This window comes from Pelecanus crispus, chromosome 2, assembly GCF_030463565.1.
Source record: "Pelecanus crispus isolate bPelCri1 chromosome 2, bPelCri1.pri, whole genome shotgun sequence".
In the NCBI taxonomy this organism is placed as follows: Eukaryota; Metazoa; Chordata; class Aves; order Pelecaniformes; family Pelecanidae; genus Pelecanus; species Pelecanus crispus.
This window is the reverse complement of record NC_134644.1, coordinates 148742325-148766270: the sequence shown is the minus strand read 5'-3', so window position 1 is coordinate 148766270 and position 23946 is coordinate 148742325. Positions and strand designations below refer to the sequence as shown.

The 23946-nt window shown below is 38.8% G+C and overlaps 2 protein-coding genes across 4 annotated transcripts in view; one reads left to right on the top strand and one right to left on the bottom strand.

Annotated features, from left to right (window-relative positions):
* The window catches only part of VIRMA (vir like m6A methyltransferase associated), a 25889-nt gene extending 21160 nt beyond the window's left edge, over positions 1-4729 (top strand). The window contains exons 20-24 of the mRNA XM_075706438.1: positions 95-191; positions 1253-1419; positions 1581-1912; positions 2785-2928; positions 3406-4729. Coding sequence (XP_075562553.1) covers positions 95-191; positions 1253-1419; positions 1581-1912; positions 2785-2928; positions 3406-3563 — 898 coding nt within the window. The 3' untranslated portion in view covers positions 3564-4729. The remainder of the gene's footprint in view (positions 1-94; positions 192-1252; positions 1420-1580; positions 1913-2784; positions 2929-3405) is intronic.
* On the bottom strand, positions 1890-23946 carry LOC104026049 (RING finger protein 151). 3 transcript variants are annotated; one of them, XM_075706440.1, is made up of 8 exons: positions 23920-23946; positions 20368-20485; positions 19212-19437; positions 17863-18002; positions 15907-16069; positions 14562-14682; positions 12277-12516; positions 1890-1924 (listed from the first exon to the last, which is right to left on the bottom strand). In XM_075706440.1, the coding sequence occupies exons 3-7, from the start codon at positions 19415-19417 to the stop codon at positions 12283-12285; spliced, it is 864 nt and encodes a 287-aa protein (XP_075562555.1). In that variant the 5' UTR covers positions 19418-19437; positions 20368-20485; positions 23920-23946; the 3' UTR covers positions 1890-1924; positions 12277-12282. The 3 variants fall into 3 exon arrangements, with proteins under 3 accessions (XP_075562555.1, XP_009490904.1, XP_075562554.1); XM_009492629.2 differs by lacking the exon at positions 1890-1924 and adding an exon at positions 7678-11395; XM_075706439.1 differs by lacking the exon at positions 1890-1924 and having other exon boundaries at positions 7678-12516.

Sequence of the window (23946 nt, the reverse complement as noted above, 5' to 3'; positions counted from 1 at the left end):
AAATAACAGTCACCTCGGGTTCTGTAATGCTGCGTATGCTTGCAGTTGGTTGTAGTTCATAATCAAATAGGCATTTGACATTGTTTTATTGCAGGACTACATATGTGTTGGCAGACGTGATGGATGACCAGCTGAAGTCCATGTGGTTCTCACCCTTTCAGGCTGAAGAAATAGACACTGATCTGGATATGGTAAAAGGCTTCGTTAACATGACTGAAGTGGATTTAAAAATGAGGGTTAACCTGAGCTAGTAGCATCAGAAATTCATATGGCCAAATGGTTTGTTTTCCTGAGCTCACCCTCATAAATTGACCCAGATACAGGGGTTGGTATTTGTTAAAGGCTATTAGCGAATGCCTTCAGGTTCACTCGGAAATAGCCACAGAATTGGCACCTTCTGCAGTGCTAATGCAGGAGTAATCTCCTTTAGAGGAACAGTTGTTGTGTCAGTCCTAACCTGCTTTTGCATTGCTGCTGGGGCTTTTCAGCAGTTTGTGTTAAAGTAGACAAAGAATGTGATTTATTTTCCTTTCCTTGCTTGTCTTCTGTCATTGCAGTAATATCGAAAGAGCCCGATAGCTACACTTTCTTTTTAAAATCTTTGCTCTGATGTGACAAAAGTGGAAAAAATGGCAGTAGTAAATGAAACGACTTGCACAAAAATTCACAGTATTTCACAGTATTTCAAACTTGATTTTTACAATTTAAACTTTAATTTTGAAAAATACACAATAACATTATTTTATTAAACTAAGCAATTGGCAGTGTCTTAACTTCTTACTTGAGAAATAATCAGTTTCTGTTGACTTCATTGCCTTCATTCTTTTTTAGTTTTACTCTCTTTTAATTTACGTGCAAAGATACTTGTGTTTTAATTTCTTAAGCAAAACCAAACCTTTTGATTCCTGCATAAAAGCAGCATTAATACATTTATAGGACTGTAGCTTAAGTGAAAGAGTGCCTCAGCGTAGGTCATTTAGTGACAAGACAGGTGTTCATACTTGAAATACCTGACTTTGTCGAGATTCAGAACCATCAAGACAATTTTGCTGCAGCTCTGCTGCTTTTTTGTTTTGTTACTGCTGCTTTTTGTTTTGAGCCACACTACTGCATTAAAAGGTAGAGGATGGAGCTTTTTTGCTCTGGAAGAAGGAACCTTAGCTGAATCTCATCCATCCTGGTGCAGCATGTTTTCTTCTTCAGAGGTGCTAGTAATGATTGTTGTGATAAAACTAAACTCTTATCTTTGCAGGTAAAAGTTGACTTAATTGAACTGTCAGAGAAGGGCTGCAGTGACTTTGACTTGCAAGCTGAATTGGAGAGGTCGTTTTTGTCAGAACCATCATCTCCTGGCCGCACAAAAACCACAAAAGGGTTCAAACTTGGCAAGCACAAGCATGAGACCTTCATAACTTCAAGGTAAGATGAGCGTAATGAGTAAATAGTGTGTTCAGCACTGTTTTGTATATTCTCAACATGTCAATTGCCTTTCAAATTGCATCTCCAATATGGAGAATGCCTGACCTTCAGTATGAAAGCGTTTTTATATTAACTAAATAAATCATGGTTTGTCATGACAGTGGAAAATCTGAGTACATAGAGCCTGCAAAGAGAGCTCATGTTGTGCCACCACCAAGAGGAAGAGGCAGGGGAGGATTTGGACAAGGAATTCGACCACATGATATCTTCCGTCAGAGGAAACAGAATACCAGCAGGCCGCCTTCCATGCACGTGGATGATTTTGTTGCTGCGGAGAGCAAAGAAGTGGTTGCTCCAGATGGGATACCACCAGCCAAAAGGCCACCAAAAGTGTCACAGAAGATTTCTTCACGTGGTGGGTTCTCAGGGAATCGTGGAGGACGAGGAGCTTTTCACAGTCAGAACAGGTTCTTTACACCACCTGCTTCAAAAGGTATGTTGTCTCCTGTATTATAATTGGAGTAAATGAATGATTAAAAAATGCTGCAGTAATACTACCCCAGTTTACTAGCAATTAACCATCCCTGGCACAAGATGTTCATGAAGCAGGATTGTTGAAATAAGTTGTTTGGCACTAGAAAAGGTTCTCTTGAGTGCTCTGGAATTGAACCAAGGCTGCGAGTTCCTGTGTTGCCTCTCTCTCCCTCTCTCTTACAAAAGGAGTTAGCTGTTTTCTTTTAGCAACTGTTGGAGTGCTTTAGATATGCAGCCACAAAAATAAAAAGCCTTCTCTGCCGTTCGTGACATGGTAGTTCCTGAAATCAAGTGTCACAATACATCTCTGGGTTTAAATGAGGCTTTTGAATAAAAGGATGGAAGATGCTGACAGGAATAAGATGCAATTTCCAGTGGACCTGGAGATTCTAGCTGGAGTGTTAAGTTTCTTTCGTATATAGATAAGGTTGCATGCCTTTTGCTTCGATTCTGTAATTAGGGCAAGTCCTTGCACAGTCAAAACAGAAAATACTTCCATTTAGTAAAGTTTTAAAACTGGGATTTATTTTACAGCAAAAACTTAAGGTATAGGAGTCTATCTTAATGCACTAGATAATGTAATTTTTTTCTTAAAAACTTGAGTTCATGTTTGAAAAATAGATATTTTCCCCTGATTCTGTGTATAATACAGGAACTTGTAGACTTGGAGTTAGAATACTGAAGGCATGTTGATGCAGACTAGCTTTATCTATTTGAATTATGTAAATATTATATTTACCACCCTTGAGTATTGTGAAGATTGAAATGGAAAAAAAAAGAAAAAAAGTGACGTTTGCTCAACAGTGTGTGGGTTTTTCTCTCCCTATCTAGGAAATTACAGTCGTCGTGAAGGCGCTCGAGGCTCAAGTTGGAGTGCACAGAGTACGCCCAGGGGAACCTACAATGACAGTAGAGGTGGTCAAAGCAATTTTAACAGGGGTCCACTGCCACCACTGAGACCATTAAGTTCAGCAGGTACATGGTATTCATATGGGCATCGAACTATAGAAAATTCCTTGAATTTCATTTTCGCTTTACAAATGAAACCATGCAAGGATGCTGCAGACACCTTGAAATTCAGCAAATGTTTTAAGCATATATGAACAGTTGTCACTGAGACTGTGTCAAATACATGCTTTCATACGAACTGCCCTGTAATCCATAAAACTTGCTGAATTGAACACTTGATCGCAGAAACTTAATTTTGCATTCAGACTTTTGCAATTCAGTTGTCTTCGTACCTACATGGTAATTATAGAGCCAATCAAAGCAAAAAATACTTGCCTAAAAGAAAAGTGAAAATTAAAAGGAGAAAACAGACCCTGTTTGTGTCTCATCTTGTTTTTGTTTCTTATGCTTTCACAGCAGCTACTACGCCTAGGGCGTGGGGTTTTTTTGGTTTTTTTTTTTTTTTTTTTTTTTCCAACTGAGTATACTTTTCTTTGCTTTAAGGCTACCGACCGAGTCCTCGCGATCGTGCTTCCAGAGGCCGGGGAGGAATTGGACCATCTTGGACAAGTGCTAATAGTAGTAGCAGTGGTGGCTCAAGAGGAAAGTTTGTTAGTGGAGGCAGTGGAAGAGGTCGTCATGTACGTTCCTTCACACGATAAAATGAGACCTAATGGAACGGCCCAACCATGTGGACTTCTGTGAAGATGACAAAGAAAGCGGCGGCACTAAAGGACCAATTCAGAGTTACTGGTATCTGGAGGACACCAAGAGAATATTTTTGTCTGAAGAAAAGTTTTTGTTTGATACAAGACTTGAAATTTCAATAAAATTCAAGACTTTTTGTGTACAATTGTAAATTTTTTGTTCCTTTTGAAAGAATGTTTTAATTTTTTGTGGACTTCAGTAGACAATACTCAGTAAAGAACCTCCCTGAGTTAAGACTTGAAGGACTTCTAAAATATTCATTGTGCCAAAAGAAAGGTACAGGTGTTTTGCGTGTGACTTGTTACTGCAAGAAAATAATAAAAAAAAAATATATGTAAGGCAATTTTAGTTTTTTCTCTCAGGTTTAGAGCTGTTAGCCCTTTTTTTAGCCAGTGTGAGTTATTAATGAATGAGGTCCATCTGACAACAGTTGAAGTAGCAGGTGATAGAAGACTGACTGAAATAAATTAATCTGTGAAAGAATACAAATGTAAATGTAATTTATGTAGGTTTTTGTTGTACATCTTTGGTAATGTGATTAGAGACTTAAATAAGATCCCACACCTGTTAAAATTAGTAGAAAATCTGTTGTTGACTTCAGGGAGACTAAGATAACATTCTAGCATTTACTCTGTAACTCCAGCTCATGCATTAGGAGCACAGGAGTTATTTCATTGGAAAACATGAGTATGCTTTGAAGTTAAAAGGCAAGATACCCGTACCCTTAGAGAGCCTGGAGTTAGTTAGTTGCCTGCCTCTCTGCTGACTTACGTAGTTGAGAGGGCATAGAGACAGATGTATAAACTGAGCAACCACATAGTGAAGCAGTAATACTAAACCTTCCCTCTGAATAGATGGTTTGGATTTTTGTTTCTGTGATTAGACTGAGATACTAGTGCAAAAAGAAAAACTTTGAGAAGTAGGAATTCATAAAGAAATGTTACCACTAGATTCCCTCTAAACTTATTTTCATATTACATTAAGTGATTGAAGTAAGCTTTTTACGTGTTTGCATTCCTTTGGGCTCCCATGGGATTTCTTAGAAAAATAACCTCTCAATAGCCTTTTATTGAGAATATTGGCCACGCCTCGAATACTGTGTCCAGTTTTGGGCCCCTCAATACAAGATGGACACTGAGGTGCTGGAGCGTGTCCAGAGAAGGGCAACAAGGCTGGTGAAGGGTCTGGAGCACAGGCCTTATGAGGAGCGGCTGAGGGAACTGGGGTTGTTTAGTCTGGAGAAGAGGAGGCTGAGGGGAGACCTTATCGCTCTCTACAACTACCTGAAAGGAGGTTGTAGTGAGGTGGGTGTTGGTCTCTTCTCCCACGTAGTTAGCAATAGGATGAGAGGAAATGGCCTCAAGCTGCATCAGGGGAGGTTTGGTTTGGGTATTAGGAGAAATTTTTTCATGGAAAGGGCAGTCAAGCATTGGAACAGGCTGCCCAGAGAGGTGGTGGAGTCCCCATCCCTGGAAGCGTTCAAAAAACGGGTAGATGTGGCACTTCGGGACATGGTTTAGTGGGCATGGTGGTGTTGGGTTGATGGTTGGACTGATGATCTTGAGATCCTTTCCAACCTTAATGATTCCTCGTTTTTACTTTCATTAAAAAATAATCCAGCCACCAAGCCAGGAAACATGAAATTCTTACTCTACCTTTAATTGGTTTAGTGGTGGACTTGGTAGTGTTAGGTTAATGGTTGGACTGGATGATCTTAAAGGTCTTTTCCAACCTAAACGATTCTGTTCTGTTGCATTTTTGGATGGGGTGAGGAGTGGTAGCTTTTTCTAAAAGCTATATAAAATTTTTACAAATGATTGCTGCTGTCAGACTCAGCTGAGCTCAATTTTCACGTCTGCTTTGGTCTTTTGACATTACAAAAGTGCTATAAAGGGGTCTTCGCTGAAATAAGGCCCAGTTGTAATGTTCTTGTTTTACCTAGTCTTAACTTTATAGATGGTTCATTTGTCTAGAATCATAAACTTTTAACACCCTATTTTAAGTGTTTCTGAAGTGTGACAATACTTTAAATTGAATTTTTCTTAGCTTTATACTGCCTGGCTAAATTAAGTAGGTTTTAATTTGAACCACAGAAGGCCCCTATTACATGTACTTTCTCTATATGTGGAGACTCTGGGACAGCGTCCCACAGTTTGAGAGGCGATTCATTTGCACAAAGTCAAGTGACGTGACCTATGAAAGCGGTAAACTTCTTTAAATTGTCTGGGTGCAGTTAAAGGGAATAGTATCGGTTCACAGAGGTATGTGTTTTAACATTGTTTAAAATAACATGAACAAAAATTTGGATTGGGAGCCAAACAACTTTTTGAATGGTAAAATAACAGGAAGATGTAATTTCACTAATAATGCAATTGTACTGACTCAAATGGGTGGAGCTCTCACAGGCATTACAGGTATTAATGCTATTTTTTTAAGGAGCACTGCATAAATATTTTTAAAGCTGCCTAGCTCCTTTAGACTGTGTGTTTAAGGTTGTTTTATTTTTTTAGAAACTTTACTGTGTTGGAAACTAGCAGGGATATGAATCATTTGTTTTCTGTCAGGGAATTTGAAATGAAAAGTAAAGTGTCAAGCATGGAATAAATATGTAAATATTCAGTACTGGTTCTTGAAAGTTTAAAATATGTGGCATGTCACTAGTCATTTTCAAACTAGGAGGAAATAAAGGGTTGGTTAAATTGTTTGATGTATGCAAGCTCTGTAAATGTAGTTAAACTTGAAAAAGAAGTATATGTCTATCTTTTTTTCTTTTTTTTTTAAATTAATTTAGCTCTGTGACCCTTCAATGCAAAGTGGTTCCTTTCTTGGATAAAATCAACTTGAAATAATGCTGTTTAAAACTTGGAATTATTTGGTTTGCTCTCTTAAACTGGATTCCTACCATGAGTAAATGACACTTTAAGCATTAAATTTTGCTTTTTATACTCTGCCCAAAAAGAAAGTTTCAAGTTCTGTTTCCTGACTGGAGCATCAGGACACTGGAGGTGTCTAGTGTCAAACTACTGCTTAGTGAATCACGCACCTACCTGATGAGCAAAACACTCGGGAGGAGCGAGTGAGGCAGAAGGGATCCACGGTGCCCTACGGTTCTTCCTCCAGAACTCCTGTGGCCGAGTACCCAGACCGTGTGCGCGGTAAGAAAAGGAGACAGTCCTAACAACAGCTGTGCTTCGGGCTGAAATATGTAACAATTGCCTTGGTTCAGCTAACATCCTTGCTAACAGACAGACAAATGCAGTTTGTGTGTCGGATAATGGTGAGACAAGGTGGGTGCTCTTTTTTTTTTAACTTCCGAAGTCTTTAGCAGCTACGCAGTCTTTATTATTCTATACTGGCTGAAGGCCAGAAGCAGATGGATAGGTATAAACAGATAAACGGGTTAACTGCAAGCTATGTGCTGCTCTCTATTGTCGTGACATGCCAGCTTAATGCAGAGTACTGCATGCAGCACATTCATGCTGTAGTGTGCCTTGTGTCCAGATTGTTCACATTGAAGCAAATGCATCCCTAGATTACAACTTCTGAAGTGCAAAACTCTGAACAACTTCCTCGTTCTCCTGTTCTCACATGTTCGTATCCCACGTGGGCTCTTGCAGTGTATACGAAAAACCAGTGTTAAGGATGAGATCCCTTTAATTGATAGATAGGGAATTATTTTTTTCTTTCCCTTCTTGCTAGTTTATTATCCTGCCATCTGTGCAGGAGTGGACTGTCATCCTCTTGTAGGAATTTGCAACTTACGCCAGCTCCTCTCCCTCAAAACGGCTGCTCACCCCATTCACAAACTCCCATCTGTGAGGCAGGAAGAAAAAGTCCGTGAGAAGCTATACTGTTTGATCGAACGCCTGCCTTGTTTCTTGCTATCTAGTCCCTCTACTTGGCAAAATGCTGCGTGACAAGTATATAGCTTTCCTACCCTACAGTGTGGTTTATTCGTGACTTCCTGCGCTGCGCAGCCAGCGTACCTGAAGTATACTATTTCATCTGATAAAGAGGATGCTCAAACTTTGCAACAGAAAGTGAACCAAAGTGCATTAACTATGGTACAGACCCTTTATTAGTTCAACTTTTATACAAAGCATACTTCAAAGTGATACAAATAAATAACGTTACTGTTTCTTTTACAGACTAGAGATTAAGGTCTGTCAAGCACTGGTTTATCCTTTTTGTGTATATAAAGATAGAAAAGGTAAATAGATTGGCAGTGAACCATAATGCTGGAAGACAGTTCAATGTTTATTTATTAATAGAAAGTTGCATAGAATTGTAGGTCTTTATAAAGGCATCTATCTATGTAGTAAAATCTCCCTGACCTACCATACTTCATCCAATAAGCAGTACGGGAGAAAGGCAAGGCTAGTACTGCTCCTTTTAAACACCATCCAGCACTCCTCAGTAAAAGGGCTGTAGGAAAGCACCGTGCCAGAAACATCCACAAGGACAGCACGTGGAAAATTTAATTTGCAAGGCTACCCATTTCTGTATCTCTTAGGAACTGTTTGCCACGTTAATACATTAAACTTCTTAAAAACACCTAAGAACATTTGAGATAAAAACATTTTTGGCCAGTCAAAATACTTTGCTATATTAGGTATTTCGCTTGACTATGTAATTCCATTCCCTTCTGTGCTGACAAGAAACTCTTGTATATATGTGCAGTCAAATTAATCTCATGAGACTGTTAATCTAGTACTAGAATCGTACTAATTAAACATTGCCACGTTAATTAGGAAGTCCAGCAAAATTCTTCCTTGCCATTCCTGCACCTGACTCAGATGCAGGGTTCTCAGTTTGACGCCTCTTGCTGAATCTCATCTAAACCTACCAGAAGCTCTCCCCAAAATTACTGTTCCTGTTCTAAATAAAGTAATCCAGTAATCCACTGGCCAAGACCACCAACAATTTTTGGCTTTGGGAGGAGAGCAGGAGAACAGGGAATGCAGCTTTAATGCTGAAGGAAATGGTGGAAACGGTATTTTGTCTTGAGTTTGACTTCTTAGGTGGAGAAGTCAGTCAAGGGAACTAATTTAAACGTATTTGTAATTGGCCTCTTGGGTCTTCAGAATAAATATGTAAATGTTGATTGTTCTTTCAAAGACAAACTCACCACTCACTTCAAAATGTTAATTTCTCTAAATACATCCTTAGCATTATTCTTTTTCACCCAGTTCAATGCAGGATAAGGATTTGCTCAACTTCTTGTAATACCTTGTCATCTCAAATACATTACTTAACGGCCTGCTCTCTGTGAGTATTGTTTGCAAATCTCCTGGTTTTGGTACTACTACATTTAGTACCCACTTACTGGTGGCTAAAGATTTAATCTCCTTTTAATTCTAATGCTCTGTGAACTGTAGCAGTTTACACTGGTAAGCTATCTGGTGCACAGGCCAGTGCAGCTGCATCGTGGCTCCCGGGCTGAGGGAAGACAAGGAAAGACAGTCGGACCGTACTGACTCTTTCTCCCCACTCTCCCTGCTCCACGGTCTTTGCTCTCCCTTTTCTAGCTGCAAAGCACCATTAGAAGCAACTAAAAGTACAACTGCTTGTGTGGTTACTGCTCCACCTGAGTAACCGTTCAGCTTGCACTCAGCACAGTTCTACCTGTGAGGAAATGGAACTGATGGAAGCATGATTTAGCATGAGAATACTAACACCAGTAATTCAGTGCTGGAACCCTCCTGTAGTGCACTTTTAGCAGTATCTCTCATATAATCCTAAGATATGATCATGACTAGGGAAGTAGCATTTCCAAGTAAATGTTGTCTTTTACACCAAGTCTACAACAATATTTGGACCCTTAGTTTTTATAAAAAGGATTAACAGACTATTTGAAAGAAAGAAAAAAATTTCCTTGCTTCTCCCAGCTGTTATTAAGAGCTGTGTAAATGCATGAGACTGGAAAAGCTAAAACTAGATAAAATATTAACATAATGGCCTATTTAATTTCAGCCTAGTTAATTTTAAGACAGGTAAAATGATGCCCATACTTAAGCATACGCCACCCTGTGAGTGATTCATTAGCAGAGGAAAATCTTAAGTGCAGAACAGTTACCAACACTGAGGAATGGGACTGAGCTTAAAGTAACTGGTGGGATCTGATGCTATTAGCTAGTACATGGCCATTTAAAATATCTCTGCAAGGGCTTCCTCGCTGCTAAAGGAAACCTGAGCTGACAGGTCATTCCAGCAGCAGGTGGGCCCAAAGTGTTGCCACACTTCAGCACTGGAAGTTCAGACTCTCCAGAGCTGGCAACTAGAAGCGACATAGCTCACGCAGCAGAAAGCCCTTCCTCACCACCTAGGACGCGTTTTCTCACGCAGTTTCATGTCTGTCACTTAGCGGACAGACAGCAGACTAAATGCAAATAAATATTAAATAAACCCTATTTACTATACTAGAAGGAATTTAGTCATAAATAAGTGGGTGAAATTCCTAAAACAAACATGCAGAGATCCCATCACGGAGAAAGCGCAGAGCTAATAATTTGGTTTTTTTCTGGTCAGAACAGAAGAGATTGGGTGATCATTACTGCCCTCCAACTTGGGAAAGATAATCCAGCTCATCTGAGTTCTATAGGATTTTGAAGGAATTTTCTTCTTTCACATTAAGCAAAGTAGATAAAGTCACATCACAGAACCACACAGTTACAGTACACAGAAAAGCACATCCTGAAAATATACTGCTTCTAATAGCATGAAATCTGGTGTTGCCAAGAAGCTTCAAAATTAGTGTGGATGCTGAAATAGACATGGACCACGGACACTAACAGCTTGCTTATTTAGAACGCAAGATAATAAAACCATTTTTGCTTTCTACCTACAGCTTTAATATGCACACTGATGTATATGAATTGACCACTGAATGTTTTAGTGTGAATGAAGGTCTTCCCAAATTATAGCTACTGTTGTACTGTTTCAGATTATTAAATATGGCTGCTTAAGAGATGTGCTACATCATGAGTTGGTGAGACTGCTATATTGACCTAAATACTGTCAATGATTGTAATTTAATCTAGAATATAAGGACTGAAAACAAGTTAATATTTGGACATAACTCTTCCTATGAATGTTTTCTCTCACAAAAAGAAAAAGCAACCCAAATCCTAAAACTTTTACAGAAGTTATTTCTGTCAGTTTTTAAATGCACAAGACCTGAACATGTGCATATCAGCTTCAGTGGTACTAAACAAACAGCAAATTAAAAGGATTTATTAATGCCTGAAATTAAGGCAGCTCTGACTGCAAGTCTTCATAATGTAGTGTATGTGCTAAAGAAGGTCGCTGCCTCTCTCTTTGGTTATGCTGTTAGCCATAAAAGCATTGCTCTGAGTGACAGCAAGGCATGCACAGTAATGTATTTGCTTTCTAAACTACAAAATTAGCTTATTCAGATTGTTGCACCTGCACACATTTTCCTGAAAGTTCAAAACTGATTTAGCACATTCAGTAAACAGGAGGCCAGGTTCTCCCCTAGTTACTCCACTGAAGAGCTGCAACAGAGGACAGAATATGGCTTAATTATAGCACTGAAAACAACATGAACAGGCTGTGTGGGAAGTTGAAAGAAAAGTCTTTGAACTGTACAGATTTCTCATGCAGTCCTTACAGATAAATGCCCCCTTGATTCAGTATTTGTGGGTCTGTTAAAAAATCCTAGCTCTTACACCGTTGCAAATTTGGGTACTAATAAAGACGTCCAAAGTCCAAGTGACTGTGCAAATATTCACCTGTTGTGGATATTAATGTTCAAGTAGCTTTAAACCTGCCAAAAGAAAATTAAGGATACTCAAGATGTTTATATATGCTTTAAAGATAATAAGTACCAAATGGGCTGGTCTTAAGCTTAAAGGACCCTGTAGAAATAGTTGATACTTTCACATATAAAAGCTTCAAATTTTTAAATACAATGCAGGTCCCCTCCCACAAACTCCAAGTTACTCACACATCTATTTAAAAGGTTTCAGGTGACTCTATTACCTTGGGCTTTGCTATTAGTCTCTTAAGTGTGTATCAGTCTGTGAAAATAGAGAAGCTCTAAAAGTAAAAGTCAACCTCACCTGAAGCTGTTACATAGCAGTAGAATTACAATTTAAAGTGCTTTCTTTCCACCTTTGAAGCAGACCTTCTACAGACTATAAACAAACAAAATCTATTAATTTCTATTACTGACTTACTAATTCTATTACCGACTTTTCCTAAAATTAAGTACATCCCAAATGTCATTACTGATGATCATATTTTCTTTCTGTTTCAAGTATATGCATAAACTAGACTTAAATGGACTATAATGGACCAGGAAGGAAACAACCTTTAAGTATCTTTGACTTTAAAAGGCTCTAGCTTTCAGGCTTGAAAGACTCCTGTAAATGATGCACTGAAGAGAGAACAAATCAAGTCTCCTTCCCCCTTTTTATAAAAACATTAGCTAAAAAGGTATTTGCCAGTTACTGGTTTTAATGCCCAGTGTTCCTTAAGAGAAAATTCCCCCATTTGTTTTTATGCCCTAAGAGGAAATAAAGCAGTCATCTAGATTTAAAAAGCAAGTAAATCAGAAATTATATACAGTTTACCAATCATTCATACAAAGTAGAAAAGTTTGTCAGGTGGTCACAGAAATTAGAAGAAAATGCTTTTTAAGCTTACTTCTGTTTAGATAACTGTAACTTCCCTAGGTTTTCGTTTTACACTCTCTAGTCGTGCTAGAGGGCGGAAGTTTGTTGACTTCCTGCTTCCTTCTGTAGTTAAACGACAGTCCTTCTGCAGCCCCCTTAGCAGCTCCATTAATTCCCGTTTTTCCAGCTCTGCCTGCTCCAGCTCTTGACGGTGCTGTCTCTCTGCAGCCATCAGAGAGCGTACATCTGACATCATTCGTGACATCTGACTCTGAAATGCAAATGCAAATTTACTGCAAGAAACAAACTCTTTTCTAATGATGGTGGTATGAAGTTGAATTAGCCATGCTTGTAGGGTGAGGGACTATAGAGAATAAGCAACACTGAAATAATTTTTTGATAGCGGAACAAATGTAAACCATTTGAGACACAATCCAGGCATTCACCCTCTGAGATGGTCTTGTTTCAAATATTCCAATACAGTTTTCCTGAAAATGCAAAGTTTCTTATAAAGTATAATAAACAACAGTGGATTTATCCAGTTGCTGCTTGAATTTTGTATTTCAAGACCCCAACCAAACTAAGGTTTTGGTTATGTTCAGATATGTTCTTCAAGGATTTAACAAATCCAGTAAAAATAAAAAGGTAAACTATAAAGAACATCCAATTCTGTGATATAATAAGAACTGGATAAATGAAAAGATAAGATGGCCTTGCTCATTACTTGATTAAGTTTACAATGCAACTTTCCAACCTTTTGACCACAACTGAACCATAATGTAAATACTACAGTAGGGCTCTGTATCAGCACTGCATTAAGCCACTTTGGACAGCACTAAAAAAGGAGCTGGGTATTTAATTACATCCAGTTTGTGATGTATGCCCTATGTTTAGACACTGAAAATGAGTTTCAGACCAATTTGCCAACATGTTATGTACACATGGAACAATGCAGCCCTGGTAGAGGTTAGCTCCAAATGGATTTGATGTAGAAAAACCCACACGAATACAGCACTCAGCCTGCGTCTCAACAGAGGTGATAAGTTGAGGCAAAGCATTGCGCTAACACCTGGTTTGCTTCCTATACTTAATGTAATTCTCATCTATATAGAATAGAATCATAGAATCGCTAAGGTTGGAAAAGACCTTTAAGATCATCCAGTCCAACCATTAACCTAATACTACCAAGTCCACCACTAAACCAATTAAAGGTAGAGTAAGAATTTCATGTTTCCTGGCTTGGTGGCTGGATTATTTTTTAATGAAAGTAAAAACGAGGAATCATTAAGGTTGGAAAGAACCAACCCAACACCACTTGCCCACTAAGGGCCACATCTACCTGTTTTTTGAACACCTCCAGGGATGGTGACTCCACCACCTCTCTGGGCAGCCTCTTCCAATGCTTGACTACCCTTTCTGTGAAGAAATTTCTCCTAATATCCAATCTAAACCTCCCCTGGCACAGCTTGAGCCCATTTCCTCTCATCCTATTGTTAACTACTTGGGAGAAGAGACCAACACCCACCTCACCACAACCTCCTTTCAGGCAGTTGTAGAGAGCGATAAGGTCTCCCCTCAGCCTCCTCTTCTCCAGGCTAAACAATCCCAGTTCCCTCAGCCGCTCCCCAACAGCCTTGTGCTCCAGACCCTTCACCAGCTTCGTTGCCCTTCTCTGGACACACTCCAGCACCTCAATGTCTTTCTTGTAGTGAGGGGCCCAAAACCAAACACAGTATCAGAGGTGCGGCCTCACCAGTGCTGAGTACAGGGGGACAATCACCTCCCTACTCCTGCTGGCCACACTATTCCTGATACAAGCCAGGATGCTGTTGGCCTTCTTGGCCACCTGGGCACATTGCTGGCTCATGTTCAGCTGGCTGTCGACCAGCACCCCCAGGTCCTTTTCTGTTGGGCAGCTTTCCAGCCACTCTTCGCCAAGCCTGTAGCGTTGCATGGGGTTGTTGTGCCCGAAGTGCAGGACCCGGCACTTGGCCTTGTTAAACCTCATACAGCTGGCCTCAGCCCATCGGTCCAGCCTGTCCAGGTCCCTCTACAGGGCCATCCTACTCTCCAGCAGATTGACACTCCCACTGAGTTTGGTGTCATCTGTAAACTTACTGAGGGCACACTCAATCCCCTCAACCAGATCATTGATAAAGATATTAAACAAGACTGCTCCCAAAACAGAGCCCTGGGGAACACCACTTGTGACCGGTATGAGACTACATTTACAAAATAAGAGACTATTACTGGGAAAAGCAAAAATCTAGACTGTTAGGAGAGGGGAAAAAAGGAGAATAAAATTATTATATTTACCTTCAGTTCTTCAATTTCATTTTGCAGAATACTCTCTTTTTGGACCATATGCCTTCTCTGTGAATCTAACCTTGACTCCATCTCATGTTTTGCCTCCTCCACTCTGCAGATCATTTCTGACCTAAAAAGTTTATTTGTCCTTGTTAGGTCTTGTAAGCATGGAAAAAAATGATTTTCAAATTCCAGAAAGCCTTCTTGCAGCCAAACAGCCCAATCTGATTCCCATCATACTCTACAGGACACCCCTCTAGAGGCATGATGGTACTATTTATTAATTTAAATAAAACTAGCATAAAAAAGTGCATTGTGCTCGGGGGGCACTAAAGTGACCACAGACAGCCTATATAGGGGACAACTGTATCATATTCCCGAAATAATTCTATGAGCCCAAGATCATGTATTTATGACTTTAAATGATTTTCTGTCTTTTAGTTATAGTATGTGCTTGCTTAGTATTACTAAGCATAGGTAGTCAAGCTAAAAGGTGTGAATACTATAGTATTGCTAAACATGTACTTTTTATGGCAGACACTAAATGATAGTATGCAGTAAGTTACTATAACCTAATTGCTCACACAGATTCAGAGCTAAAACCTAGCTGTTACTACATTAGCCTTTTGAGTTCAGAAACTAGGTAGCAGAATCCCTTGTGCCTCAATGCATTTCAAACAGATTTGAACCTGACTTCACAGCAATATTCAACACCACAAGGCGTAGACAGTGAGTTGAAAGATAGAAATGGGAAGGAGCATGGAAAAAACCAGTCCAACTGGAACGTCATGGAAAGGAAAAGCTACAGAAACTTTTAAGAGGAAAAAGAGGATGCTGGTAAGAAGAGTCATATTCACCAACTGTTATTAATCTGCCAGGATTTTAATCAAAATTGAAAATCAGATCCTCAGAGGTTTAATCTATCAGTCTGTACCTGCCAAAAGAATTAGTTTTTTATCTCCAGGATTTGTTAAAAAAAACCCAAACAACATAATTATTAAATAATGTGACTTTGGGCCTATGTCAGGCCAATGGAAAAATGAAATTGCCAATTTCATTCCAGTTCTTGTTAGGTATTTTGTCATTTTATATAGTCAGCTTGCAGTTCAACTGCAAGCAACGGTATTTTAGGATTTGTGATAATTTGGATAAAAAAAAAAAAAACAGCAAAAAAATCAAAACAGTAAGAATTTAAAGTCTATGCTGCCACGTAATAACACTCTGGCCCATTAGCATCAAGTAATTAACAGACTATTTAACACATACCGGAATCCAGCGCTAGTATTTGAAGTGCTTTATGCAGTGATTTTAGGCCCAGACTAACACAAACATCAAAGAAACAGAAGATTTGTACCGAAGTAGTTCTAGCTCGGTTCTTAGCTCTGCTACACAATTATGCTGTGCATCTTCTGCACTGAGAATGGTGTAACCACAACCATTGGGGCATTCACGGCTCCGATATTCACACACTGCCAGGTGACCATCTAAGTTACGTCGTTCAATCTGAACTGTGCAACCTGAAGAGGGAACAGTAAGGTAAGCCAGTCATTTACAACTAACAAAAACATGTTAATTAATTCCAAACAAAAACACTCAAGCAAGCAAGCTGCAATATCCTGAGCTAAGCAACTGTCAATCTGTTAAGGCAATGAAAAAAGTGATTTCTTTAGAACATGAAATGTGATAGTTATAACACACATAACTAGTAATAAAACACTCTTAAAAAGTCATAGTAAAGTATTTATCAATTAACTGAAAATACTGAAAAACTGAAATTAGGTATTTTCTGTAAAGTCTTCTACCACTGGTCTGGCATTAAAGCAACTTCAGTAATGACAACACTGATGCCAAGCTAAGACTCTAGCAGTTTGCCTGCACTTCCACCACAGACTGAAGTGACTGGAATTGAGGAAGAATGCACAGGTGTAAAAAACATTAGGTTATCAAATTTAGGAAGAAAGGTCCAAAGACACATAGTAAGAGAGATGTGGGCGAGATGGAATGTAACCTTGTTTTCCTGGTCCTGTGTGTAACCACATAAATAAAGAAGAACATTTCTTTATAAACATTTAATAACCGATGCAAAAATAGAAACATTTCTAGGATACAATTCTAGGAAACAATTCTAGGATACAAACTTTACAAATCTGTAGTGATTAAAAGTAAAATGTAAAGAACCAAAAATGAACGCTATATAAATTATTGCTACATTTAACACTCTAAACTTGAAGTTTGTAGTCTTAACGTTTAATCTTTGAGGCACTGTTTGCTCCTTGCATTTAATTTGAAGATAAAATCAATGTAAGAAAACTGAAACAATGGAGCAACTAAACTTGCCAACAAACCATACCAGCAAATTACGAAAGACAGCTCTCTAGAAGAGCTTTACTAATAAATATAATGATTTGTAATTGAGGCATTCAAAACACACTCCAATGTATTCTTGAGAAAGAGTTCAAGAGATGTAAAGGCCCTCACCCTGAACACCAGACACCAGAGAGAAGGTGTGGCAACTGTGTAAATGCTACTGTTTCCGTAGAAAGTAAAACAGGTGAATCTGAAGCATCTGCAGGAGTCACTGCTGAGAAAAATTATAACTTCCAGTGGAGCAATTCTAGCACCTTAATCTTCTTATTGTTAATTACAATGGCAGACTTGACTATGCCCTTAGCATCATTAATTAGAAATTAACTTTGTCTAGGAACGTACAACACTTTGAATAAAATCGTCTGGGAAGTTTTAACAGTATGTTTCTTTTTAGCAGTTATGTTTCTTCCTCAGGAGGTGTAGGTTTGTTTTAAATAAAGATCTTAATATGAACACAACAATTCTAACCAGAATTTAGCTTAAAACAATTCTTATTTCCAAGATATGTTTTTGTTAAAACCGCAGGACAGAGTGGGTGGCTGCACAATGCACCAGGCAACCACCTGTTCTACAAATACATTGTGACCCATAAGCATTCTGTAGGTGCTATTATAAACATAAAAATGAACAGTCAAAATTGAAATACAAACTTGTAACTTGACAGAAAGCAAAGCAAATACATTACCATATTTTCATAAATTTGAAGTCCATCATTCTCATTCATTTTGGTTAGTTCTTGGATAAGAAATTGTTGCTAATGATCATGACTGCCATAAATTGGTAATAAATTTTGTTCAAAAAGACTACTGTAAAGAGTAGATCATGCTAAAGCTCTGAATTTCTGTTTGGAAATAATGTCCGCCATTGCCATTCTGTTGACAGAAAGGTGACAAACACATGTTTGCTGAATATAAAGAATTCAGCTTCTTTGAATGTTACTCACCCGCATTGGAGCAAGGTATCTGACTGTATTCACACTCCCTTTCATGCCTGTCTATAGACTCCAGGGAACAAACCATTTCACAGCCATACTCTCTGTTTTTGCAATGTAGCTGAAGACGGTTTAAATCATTTTTCATATATCTACATAAAAAAAAAAAAAATTGAAAAACATCATTGAAAAATTTGTATTTTCAATTTTTGGGAAAAGAAAGAAAGATTTTAACTCCCATTAGGAAAACTTGTGAATAATCAGTTTAATTTTTTTTTCTTAGAATGCAAGTGAACATATTTGAAAAGAACAGGCTTAAAAGAAAAAAATGTTAAAGGAAAATTCAGTCTCCAAAATTAAATGTGCAAATGAATTTGTTATTTTTGAATCAATTTTTAATTGTTATCTTTCACTAGCTCAGCAGACATTACCAATAACACTTAGGCTACTCATTCATCATTTAAATTTTAATTTGTGTTTCTAACATGCCAAATCAAACTGACTACAGTGAGTACAGACAAAACAATCTACAAATTAAACTCTAGGGCTCTGTGTACACTATACTTCCATTTTCCATACAGTAAATCTCCTTAGTGACAGAAATACTGATAGTACTAACAGAGTTAATTGAATGCCTGAGGCTGAATGTTTTAAACACAACATAACTGTTAATCTGAGCAAGATTAGACAACACAGGGGTTAAACCACAAGTAGTGTCTACTGAAATGCTGTGTGCTGGCAATTGCAGGAATTAATAGAATAGAACAGTTCGGTTGGAAAGGACCTACAATGATCATCTAGTCCAACTGCCTGACCAATTTTGGAAGACACTTGTGAAAACAGCCTGCTTTACATGATAAGGTAGCACAAGACAGATATTCTTATGGCTAAAGACCTTTTTAAAAAAGGATTTGAAGGTGAGAAGTTTGGTTCATATCTACAGGAATTACTCATTACAAACCCCGCTACAGTATCTAGGTAAGACTGAAAAGAAAAACAAAAGATACAGTGTTTAGTGACTGTTCTTGTCAAGAGTTGCTTTGCCTGCTTTCTCTAAAAAAGTATGGAAAAGTTTTGGTGCCGTAGAAGACATTCAGAATAATATCCAGACAGATATCTAGAATCAGCACATGGAGAACAAACTAAGTATTATTTCCATTTTGAAATGTTAATACCTTGAAAGTTAATTATAATAAATAGAAAATGCTAATGCTTTCATGCAAGTGATCAGTTTCTGCCATAGGCATATTGGAGTAAAGACAATTTGAGTGACAGAAAATGACAAGAGATGAAGCTGTGCAAGCAAAGGTGAGGAATCCCAAATTAATGTAATTTCAACATCCGGCAAAATTATCATATACCTGTAGAGAGGTCGTAGCAAAGATACATCAATCATTTGTCTGTCTTCAGGGCAGTTACTGTGATGAACAAGCCATCCATGTATACAAGCAGTACAGAAAGCATGTTCACAAGGAGCCTGTAATGGATCTTCTAACACATCACGGCAGATGGAGCATAACAGCCCTTCATTAACGTAGCCAACAAAACGCTCAATATCATAACCCATGCTCTCCACACAGTTTCAACCTATTGAAACAACACAAGAGAAATAAAGCCGTCTTTGTCCCGAATCCATATGGCTAGATTCACAAAAAAGCCTGGAAGCAATTCTAGAAATATGGAGAACTTAATGTGAATACAGAACTTTAAGGTGAGAATGCAAACACTTAGATACTTTGGAGACTTTAAGAATTTGAGGATTATACTGCTGGATGTCAGAAGCCCAATTTTATATGAAGATTCTCTGAATTCTGAGAGCAAAGACTTTAGCAGATATGTGAGCTGCGCTTGTTCTGAACTCTGTTATTGAACATAGTTCCAGCAGCTATAAACATACAGTTTATATTTACTTGAATTCTACCTGAAGCAGAAACATCACTGAAGTTCAAATGCAAATGTTTGCTTTCCATTTTAATGCCTTTTATATAATGCCTAACTAACTTACAAAACAGTGTCCTTACAGACAATAGCTGTGCTACTTTCAGCCAGACGATTTTTTATTTAGGAACTGCACATCACTTAATGCGTTGCTTTCATACTGAAAAAAAGAGGCTAAGATTCTCTACTCATTGTAGACTTCCACCCCAGAGGGAACAGCATGAAATCTCCACATGCCTAGAGAAATACTTAATATTCGGGAAACAAAACAGCAGCTAACCCTGAAATCATGAGGAGCTACCATGTTCTTCTACAGGGTCTATTTGAGTACCCTTTAAATGGATTTGGAAGATTTTTGAAGAAGAACTAACAGGCAACCCACCTTCATCAAAATCCTATCATGAAAAGCCTAGTAGAATTTGGTAAGACTCCACAGAACTCACTTAAAAGAAAGTGTTTTAGACTTCACATTCCTCCTTAACATACAAAATTACTTTGGTAACCCCACTGAGACTCATGAAAGAGTTTTTCATTAGTTATGAGGTTTTCTAAATAAAACGGAAAAGGACGATATCCTACCTTTTTAGATTTTACTACATACATACATAGTTTGTCCAAATAATCCAGAAACAGTTTTCTGATCAGTAAGACATGTAATACTTCCTTCATTCAGTTTCTCTTCACTGCTTTATTATACCTATGAGAAAAATTAGGAAGAAAAAGGCTCAGTAGTGTTTCCTAAGTTACTGAGTTCTGTGTCTAATCAGCCAGCTGCTTGAATAGATGCTGTCCTAACAGCCCATTAAAACAAAGCTTTCCAAAGCAATCCACTGTAAAACCTACAATTCAACACAAGACATCTGACTGCACTGGGAGGGTGGGAATCATCAACCTCTCCTTCAATTATTACTGATGCAGATACTTATCACAAAACTGAACACCCTGCTGCCATTTAATTTTGAAGTCTTACAGATTTGTTTGTAAGATTGAAGACAACAGAATTCAATATTATTGAAAAGTAGCAACTGAAATCTGGTAAAATTATCCTCCTTAAAAAGATGGACGTTCCTTATCTAACCTGGTTTTATCTGGGCATGATGCAGTTCATTTTTAAAACCAAACCACTACAGTCAAGTTCATTGTATTGACAAATAACATTGCTCTCATGTATAGCATAACTAAGGTTGATCACTTAAAAAATTAAAAAAGTATGTCATCACTTAAATCCCTTAAATTGATATCTAGCAATTGCAATATGACATTCAAACAAAATGTCAATCTGAGTTAGAACTGCGTAAGAACAATAAGGGTCTTTAAACACTAATGTCAAATTTTGCTCTACAAGGAAAAAAGAACTTTGCAATTCCTCTTCATGAATACAATATAAATCTGGAATCTAGAAGATCTTATATATCTGAGTATCAAAGCATACCTTTGTGGATTATGAAAGCTGCCTGTGTTAAAAGGGTATTTGCTAAGATTAAAGTTAATAAAACCTGTAATAAAAGCACATATAACACAAGCAAGCATGTATATTACCCAAATACAAAACACATCATCTGCTACATGGTTTCCATATTGTGTTTTGTTTCTACTGGCATGTTTATTGCACAGCCAACACCATGGCTTGCAGAGATGCTTGAGCTAGCTTTAGACTAGCTGGGACACCTACTAGCGGGGCGATCTAGTGTCATGGTTTAACCTGAGCCAGCGACTAAGCACCACGCAGCCACTCACTCACTCCCCCTGCCCCAGTGGGATGGGGGAGAGAATCGGGAGGAGTAAGAGTGAGAAGCACTCCTGGGTTGAGAGAAGAACAGTTTAATAATTGAAATAAAATAAGGTAAAATAGTAATAACAACAGCAACAATATAATAATAATAATAATATACAAATCAAGTGATGCACAATGCAATTGCTCACCACCTGCTGACTGATATCCAGCCAGTCCCTGAGCAGCGATCGTTGCCCCCCAGCCAACTCCCCCTAGTTTATATACCGAGCATGACGTCATATGGTATGGAATAGCCCTTTGGTCAGTTTGGGTCAGCTGTTCTGGCTGTGCCCCCTCCCAGCTTCTCGTGCACCTGGCAGAGCATGGGAAGCTGAAAAGTCCTTGACTAGCATAAGCAGTACTTAGCAACAACTAAAACATCAGTGTGTTATCAGCATTATTCTCCTACTAAATCCAAAACACAGCACTATGCCTGCTACTAGGAAGAAAATTAACTCTATCCCAGCTAAAACCAGGACATAATACAATTCACCGATTGTCACACTCCTATTTTGTTTGCACCTAGAAACTACATTATTTATCACTGCCTTCTCACACTCCACTAACATTTCCAAACCTTGCCTTGTCTTTGGTTTCTCTGGCCCAGAATTTTGACCATCACCTGGCCATTACTAGTGACACTGTCCATGAGGATATCTGGAATTTGTGGGTGCCAAATCTGGAAGGCAGGAAAAAACCAAACTATTACCTGCTATTTTACTTCAATTGTTTCACATCTATTTTATTTCTCCGCATAGTTTTTGACATGCAAAAACTTCCCTCATATGTCACAGATACGAAGTGCTTTTTTAGTAGCTGTCATCCCACATTGTTTGCCAGGCAAATGCACACCTAAAACCCGCCTTGAGCTACAGCCTGCACTGCCTTCAAACAGAGATTTTGTGTGGCTATTAATAGCAGGGAGAATACAGATGGGATGTAGTTCTCAACAACATAATGGCACAGCTTGCTAAACGTCTGGCACTAATCAAAGCTATTCCATTGTCAAAATCAGGACAGTGAGGTCAGATTAGTGACTTGCGTTTTCACTTCTACACTACTTTCTGATTTTTAAAAAATGTTTCTTTTGCATGTGACAAAACAAAGCAGGGCTGGAATGAATCACAACAGAACTACAGATGTGCATCACTAAGACAGCATTTCCAGAAGCGCCGTATGGCTGGAAGAAAAACCAATCTATGCAGGGCCCAGGGATGAGGTGACATTAAAACACACTACTGCTTCAACTCCTGTTTTCACAAAGATACGCTGTGCTTTAAATCCTGCCATACAGAACCAGTATTTTAGGGTGTCTTATGCCATTCTGCCACAGTCGTTGTAAGCCAGTTTAAGTCAGCATCAATGCCCAAAGAGACAAGCTCGCCACTTCAACTGTGACAACACCAGCTGATTCTACAGACACTTGATGTATCATACTGGGTAACTGACTTGTTTTAAGACTGAATGGGAAAAAAGAAGTTTTAACTTTGACAGTTGACCTACAGTAGCCCAAGCTTATCTATCCACTAATTAATGTCCTCCTAGTCTTCTACTTACTCCCTTGAATCTGTTAGAACACTTAATTCAGCCCATTCCTGAACTGGCTTAGACCATTAACCATACAGAAAACTGCTCACTGATTTGCTAGGCTAGATTTTCTTGTAGATGGCTCAAATGACTTTGGAAGTGGGGCAAGACAGGGGATGAGAAACCACAACCAGGGTAGTAAAGGAAAGTAAGACAGCAGCAGTGCCTGTGGCCAAGGCTGCTGCGGAGCTACACCCTCAGCTCAGCTCCCCAGGCTGGTACATTGTGGAGTCTCATCAACATTTCTGTATGAGAAAGCAGAAGAGGGTAAGAATGAATGGATGGCAATACCAGCTTACAGCAATGTAAAAACTGACTTAATCAACAAACACTTCTAGAATAACCAGTACGAGACATACACTTAATTTAAGGCCCATGCCTCTACCAGGAACTAGCCAAGAAACTAGAACTATTTCCACAAAGAACATTTTTACATTAGGCTTCCACTTGCCGTCCTGCTGCAAAACCTACTCAAAACAGAGCGATACAAGATACGGCTCTCACAGACCGCCTTTTAGGTTTTGAAGGGCTAGACTCTGCTGCACAGAGGCAAGACCGAGGCCAGAAGAGCTCTCCTCAGAGGCGCTGGTGGGGAGGGGGAGTTTTGCACAGGTAGGAGGAAGGCCTCCGGGTCACACCTGGGTAGGCTCTTCAGGAATGGTCAATGGTCTCGGTCACAGAGAACAAAACTGGCCTGGAAACACCTGGAGCAGCAACGTAGCACCCAGCAACCGCACCTAAGCGGACTTAAACAACGACCACGCGCTTACCGTTATCTCCTCAACAGGACGGCAAAG

Coding starts and splice junctions, on each gene's coding strand:
- LOC104026049 (XM_075706440.1), bottom strand. CDS start 19,417: ATGGGTTATGATATTGAGCGTTTTGTTGGCTACGTTAATGAAGGGCTG. Junction 14,683..15,906: donor ACCGAGCTAGAACTACTTCG/GTACAAATCTTC, acceptor TAAACTTTTTAG/GTCAGAAATGATCTGCAGAG. Junction 12,517..14,561: donor ATGAAATTGAAGAACTGAAG/GTAAATATAATA, acceptor TTTGCATTTCAG/AGTCAGATGTCACGAATGAT.